At 45.4% G+C, this 6,564-nt stretch overlaps 1 protein-coding gene across 1 annotated transcript; it reads right to left on the bottom strand.

Moving 5' to 3' along the window:
- Positions 1-5,464: 5,464 nt before the first annotated feature.
- On the bottom strand, positions 5,465-6,337 carry LOC147709241 (uncharacterized). Its single transcript, XM_086925913.1, has one exon. It carries the CDS (start codon positions 6,335-6,337, stop codon positions 5,465-5,467), a length of 873 nt encoding a protein of 290 aa, XP_086782039.1.
- Positions 6,338-6,564: the final 227 nt, after the last annotated feature.

Here is a 6,564-nt window from a genome sequence, read left to right on the forward strand (position 1 = left end):
CATTGTTTAATGAACTTTTTAGGTTATGGGGTTTATTGGGCATTGGGTGAGTAGTGTTGCCTTATAAATATATTCCCACATTTGTATAATTAATGATAACTATTAACAATAATTATTTAAATTATTTTAAATAGACATGTTTTCCTGGATATCGGGAATAGTGAGGTATTTTGGTAGGTAGTGTTTTATTAAAATATATATTAATTAATGTTTTATTATTATTTATAATTATATTATTGTTTTAAAATGTTAGTTATCCTAATCACTGAAAAAATGTAAGAAATTCAAGGCTCATCAATATGCAATGTATTTACTTTAAAAAAAATTTTTTAAATGGGTTGTACAACTTTTGTGGATCTGTCTGGCTACGTTATTGTATTTGGGAATTTTACATTGCAAAATGATTGGAGAATTATAGTGATTAATTGAAAGTGTATTTTGAACTTGTTTTTAAATTATTACATTGGAACTATTTAAATAAATGTATTTCATTTTTAGAAAATATAAATGTTACATTTGGGTCCAGAAAATATAATTGTACTTGTAAGTTAATTTGTCCCTCCCAATTAATTAGTTTTATATTGAACTGGATCTTGAATATTTGATCTGACCACCTCAAATATATACATTCTCCAATGTTTGTGGGTCCAGAGTTGGGAAACTAAATAGGATAGCCCCAAATTATATGCACTCTTCCCTATGTACGTGGGATTGGATTTTGAATATCAAATAAGAAACTTCAAGTACAGGCACTTTCCTCAATTAGGGCAGGCTGAATATAGAATAGTAAATATGACCACACCCTGAACATATGCACTTTCACCACTGTTTGTGGAATTGGAATTAGAACAGCAAATCTCTCCCATACTATATATATGCCCTCCTGCTGTTGTTGTTGATGTTGCTTTTACTAGCAAGTGCTCAAGAATCACACCTCCAGGTTTCACTGCTCTACTTGGAAGGAGGAGGAGGGAATGAGCACAATGTAGCCCTTTTCACATCACTGATACACAGATGTGTGTGGGCCATGCCCAGCAGTGCCTGGGCAAAGGTCAGGTCAAGACTGAACAAGATCTACCAAGACTGGGCTTGCGTGCAGCCTTCAGCAACAGGAAGTTGCTGGGCATCCCTGTTCGACTTTTGTTTCCGTGCTTGTTCTTAATTTATTTCATCATGGGGAAATGAAAAATCACAGTTAACTATGAATTATGTATAGAAGGTCCTAACCAAGCTACGACTGACTGCTTGCTTGAGCGTGCAGTGGGTGCAATATCCAAAGAAATTAAAGGGGAGGAGAGACGCCTCTCCATAAAAGGTCCCTCCTGCTTCCTCATACCCTGACCCCCCCAATCTACTATGAGGTGCCAGGGTTTCTTGACAATTTCTGCATGTTTCATATATTTTTATGTTTTAGCTATGGTTAACATCCTTCCTTTTCCCCCTTGCTTGCCCCAAAGGATAATTTAACGCAACAAACTAGTTCATTGGGTATCTAGAAATGTAAATCTTAACATGGTTGTGGAGAGTAGGATTTTGTTTGCAAGGCATATATCTTGGGTTGGGCCATCCCTAAAAACCCTGAAGAGGAAGGTGGAGTGTGTGTTTTTTTACTCTAAATATCAAGAGGATATTAAAGAAATCCTTTTAAAATTTCAGCTTCTATGACATTACAAACAATGTTGTTTGTTTTTTCCTTAGGGCATTTTTAAAGACTTCTGATAAAGCTCCCAGGCCCAATGCCATACCTATGGACCTATGTAACTTGAACAATGACTTATGGGCTCCTCGGTTGATAAATGTACGGACCTCTGCCAGTAATTCATTGTTTTTCAGCTCTTGATATTACTCTGTAAGTGTGCACGAGTTTAAGAAGGGAAATTGCTACAACTCCAGGTGTTATAGACCAATATTATTGACCAATTCTATAATCAAAGTCATTGGAAGGGTACTTTTAAATAGGATATTAACCTGGCCTGCAGAAAATAACAGACTGGCCGGTGTCCAGTATGGTTTTTGAGAGGGTTTAGGTGCCATGGACCAAAGTCTCAATTTGTCTCTTATTGCAATTTTTATATCTATATATAATAATTCAAATTCACATTTGCTAATCATTGGTACAGCTAAGCCAAATGTTAACCACAGAACAACTCCTGTTGTACTCTATTCAGATGATGCTGTGTCAGGATTCTTCATGGATGATTTTGACCTTGATACAAACCTCTAAAAACACATGTGAAGCTCTGTGACTTTCTTGACCACATCTTGTGTAAAAAACAAAGTTATCAAGAGGGTTTATCATTATTCATGCTTAGGAGTCAGATTTGAATCCAATAGTTTTTGCTCTGTCTGTCTCAGTCTTAGATGTCAAATGTTTGTGCAGTGAATTGGGACCATCTTTAACTTTGCTACCAAGTTTGGACATAATATGCAATGTGTTCCAATGTTATAATATAGTGCAGGCATTTGGAGTTACTCTTCAATATAAAGAAAATAATTTCTTGTTGTGGCAACTTGGACTTCCCCTTTGCAGGTCACATCATTTTTGCCATGAAGAGTTGAGCCTATCATATGTTGAGAAAATAAATGTCATTGGCCCATTTATTACCATTGATTTCCATCTGGGCCAATCCCAAGGCTTCTCCTAATTGTTTTATTGACTTGAGAATTCCTTGGTTTAAATATATATTAAATATGCTTTTGATGAGTTGTGAAGGCCCTCTCTATTTTCTAATCCTGAAGGTATCTCAAAAGTAGGCAAATTATGTGTGTGAATGCTTTTTCACAAAGGTAGAAATGGACTTTGAGTAGGGGTGGGCGATAGATTCTGCTCAGAGTTTGTTCTCGGGAGCGGCTCACCAACGTTAAGTTGGCAAGTGTGAATTGGTGTCCCCTGGCGTTATTCTCGGGCACTAGACTGGCCCCTGGCAAGATTTTCTCAATGAGGTGAGAAAGTTGTGGCTCAATAGAAAATCTACTTGAGCAGTGGCAAAGAAGTATTACCCTCTGGCGCACCGCGTGATGTAGTTTGGATTGACTGTGCATGCAGAACAAGTTCTTGCACTACAAATCTGCGCAAGCAGCATGACGTACCAATTTCTGCCTACCCAAAGAACTCTGTGGAATCTCACTGAGTTTTTATGCAAATCTGCAGAATTCCACGGAGTGAAACTGCAAGTTCTGCCACACCTACTTTTGAGATGGGTTAGCTTGCAGAGATTTCCCTGTTATTTTGCAGAATTTATATTCTATGTATGGAGTCTTATCTATCTATTGTAACCTATTCCTGGGAGAGAAGTCTTCTCTGCAGGTTTAGGCTAGGCATCATTCATTGTCATCTCCAGTTACAAAGGGGGAGTTCAGCTGTGATTCAATCTGCTGTTAACCCTATGTTTAAATTTCTTCTCAGAGTCTTTTGCACTTTATCTTTTTCCGAAGATTTCTATTAGCATTTTAATCCTACTGCTCAAAAATGGGGTTTTAACAGATGCAGACCTGCGCTGACAACTGTTGTCTTATATTGCTGCGTGTTTTGTTGTGTGACGATTTCTAAAATTTGCTGCTTCATCTGTTTTCTCATCTTCTGTTTTTTAATATATCCTGACATTTCATGTTTTAACTATGGATTTGTGGTTTTGTGCCTTTATGGTTATATTTGTAACTAAATTAAGTTTTATGATGATATTCTGGCACATCTCAAATAGAAGCACTTTCGATGATGTATATGGGACAAAAGAAAGTAAATAGCAAATAACCCACTTCACTCCCAAGGGGCGGAGCTTGCCTGACACCAAGATTGCGGCAGCTTGAGAGAGCTCCTTCGACTGCCTAAACTATCCTACAGGTATCGACTACATCCAGGAACAACAACATATTGAACACAGCAGAGGAGAGCAAGCCAATTATGTAGGGCTCATGTGCCGGCGAGGGGCGGCAAAGAGGCCTGAATCTGGCGAGGGGGCCTTAAGTACCCCTCGCCCGGCCTGCCGCCCCCCCCCCCAAAGCACGTCACTGGGCCCTCCCCGTTCCCTGCTGGACCCCTCCTGCCCGAGGGAGGAGGGAGTACCTGCAAGCAAGGGGGGGAGGGGGGGGAGCCCCCCGGCGACTAAGGTGCCGCCCTCTTGATGGCCACCGGGTGGCCTCGGGCAGCTGCATAGTCCCCTCATGGCAACAGGACCCCCCGCCCCCACACATGGATACCCTACAAACATGAATAATACACAGGACACAGTGTTTGGTTGGAAAGAAAATGCTGCAGGATTTATTACATACAACATATGTAATAGATGGGTTATCTTATGGGTAATCCAAGGGCAGGCCGAATTCTCGCCACCTGCCCGCCTGTTGAGCCGGGCAGCACAGTGTGTGGCCACCTGTGTGCTGCCCCATATCTTAATTAAGTAGACGGAGCGGGGCGGAGCGCAACTAGGCAACCCCCGGTTGTACAGGCCCACAACCGCCCGAAGGACTACTGAGGTGCCGACACGTGTACCCGGACCTCCCATGAAGTCCAGGTGTTAGGCTCTGGCACCCCTATGTGCCTGCTGAGGTACACCGCTGCACCTCTCAGCTTCCGGATCACCCTGTAACTCCGCCACAGCCTGGCCAGAGGCTACCGCCGCCGCCCGGGCCCCCCATCCCCTATGCTCCTTCCTACCTGCAGCCTCTCTCCTGCAAAGCCTCGTACAAATCTAGGAGGAACAGGTCCAAGCCCACTGGATTGAGATGCACGCCATCTAACTCAAAGTAACCTCTTATCTTATCCTGAATCATCTCATGTCGGATGAAACCAATGCCTCTCTGCGAAGTGAACTTGCGCATATCACGGTTCACCCTCCTCCTAGACCTTTCTATGGCTTCGCCTGACCTTGCGCCCCGCCAGACTATGCGTGGGAGCAATTCGGACCACCAGACCTCACCGCTCCCCATCATTCTGCAAACTTCCACCAGGTCTGCCTTCATTTTACGCAACAATGCGGACCTTCCCATGTTGGTAATGTCGTTGCCCCCCAGGTGAATGACTAAGTGATGCGGCGGAGCGCCCCCTGTAGCCAGTGAGTGCCTGAGTCTGGACAAGAGGCCACTCCAGCGCATGCCCGGGAAACCTAACCATACACACTCTGTGTTGGAGAAACCCCGCATCCAGTTCCTGGTGGCAGCCCAACGACCTAACTTGGAGACAGTTGAATGGCCCAGAACCCAAATTCTCGAACCTGTCAACACAAAAGACACCAATCAGTTTGCTCTTTTATTGCACGCTTAACACAGCAAACGAAACGGTACATCAAAGCGACATGCTTATTGCTCCAATAAAATGTAAGGCCCTTGTGCAACACAGCAAAGAGAAAGATACACCAACAAATCATGCATATTGTTCCAATAACTATAACATCTTTGTGCTACACAGCACGAGAAAAGGTACACACCAACACATGCATATTGACCCAATAACTGTACGGCCCTTGTGTTACGGGCGGACATAGCGCTTGTAACAAAGTGACTCCCAGCGCCCCACCCTTCTAATGCCTTCTGGCGGCATACCTGCCCAAGAAGCAGAGGTGGCCGCCCCAATACGAAAGGAGTGGCTGGAGAAACGCTTCCCCTCGCCAGTCAAGCCTGCTCGGGCTAGGCAGGCCAGCATTATTCTATCCATCTGGTACCTGGTGAGGGGTGAAAGGTCCTCATGCACAAGTAGGTAGCCCGCCCCAGGTGGCCGCAGGGCGAGGTAGCTCCGGACTGCCGCCACGGGGCACCCGGTTTGCTCTTTAATGGGAGTCAGTACAATGCGAACCCCCTTCCCGGTTTGGTCTGTCTTGGACTTCCTGAGCGTGACCGTCATGTCCGAGTCCAAGGCGACATCCCCCAGGCACAGGGCATCGCCGGAAGCATCGGTCTTAGAGCGTGCCACCAGCTCGCTGCTCCTAAAGGCCCCGAAAAAGGCGAGGCAGAACGCTGCCGTGAACAAGGTGGCCTCAAAGGGTGAGCGGGCTACTGAATGTAACACCCGCAGCATGTCCTGCAGAGTGCTGAAGTCGATGGGCGCTCTGTTGTCCGGAGCCCTGGGCTCATCCCGAGACCAGCCCTTCAGTGCTGCCCTGATGGCAAAAGCCTGGGTGGGATCCGCGAACCCTCGTAATTTAGCGTCATGGCCGATGGCCGCCAGATGTCCGCAGACCCAGGAGTGGGACTTTCCCCTCTTTCTGGCCCAGACAATGAAGGCTCTAACTCTGTCCTCCCGGGGGAGCTCCCCCAAGCCCAATTCATCCACTATCCTGTGGAACGCGGCAAGGTGATTTCCATAGCGTTTCCTGGTGCTTGGTGCCAGGGCCCTCTCCCCCATGGCTCTCAGTTCCTGCTCCACTCCAAAATACGCCATAGCTCCGGCGGGAAAGGGGTCATCTCCTCTCTCGCCTGTGGGCAGGCCGCCCGGAAACGCTCCCACTGAAAACGAGAAAGTGCATCTGCTGCAATGTTAATGACCCCAGGGATGTGCCGCGCCCTAAATTCCAGGTTGCAACGCAGGCTACTTCTCACTAAGTCCCTCAATAGGCAGAGGACCAGCGGACA

Source organism: Lissotriton vulgaris, chromosome 6, assembly GCF_964263255.1.
Source record: "Lissotriton vulgaris chromosome 6, aLisVul1.2, whole genome shotgun sequence".
NCBI classification, from domain to species: Eukaryota; Metazoa; Chordata; class Amphibia; order Caudata; family Salamandridae; genus Lissotriton; species Lissotriton vulgaris.

Coding starts and splice junctions, on each gene's coding strand:
- LOC147709241 (XM_086925913.1), bottom strand. CDS start 6,337: ATGGGGGAGAGGGCCCTGGCACCAAGCACCAGGAAACGCTATGGAAAT.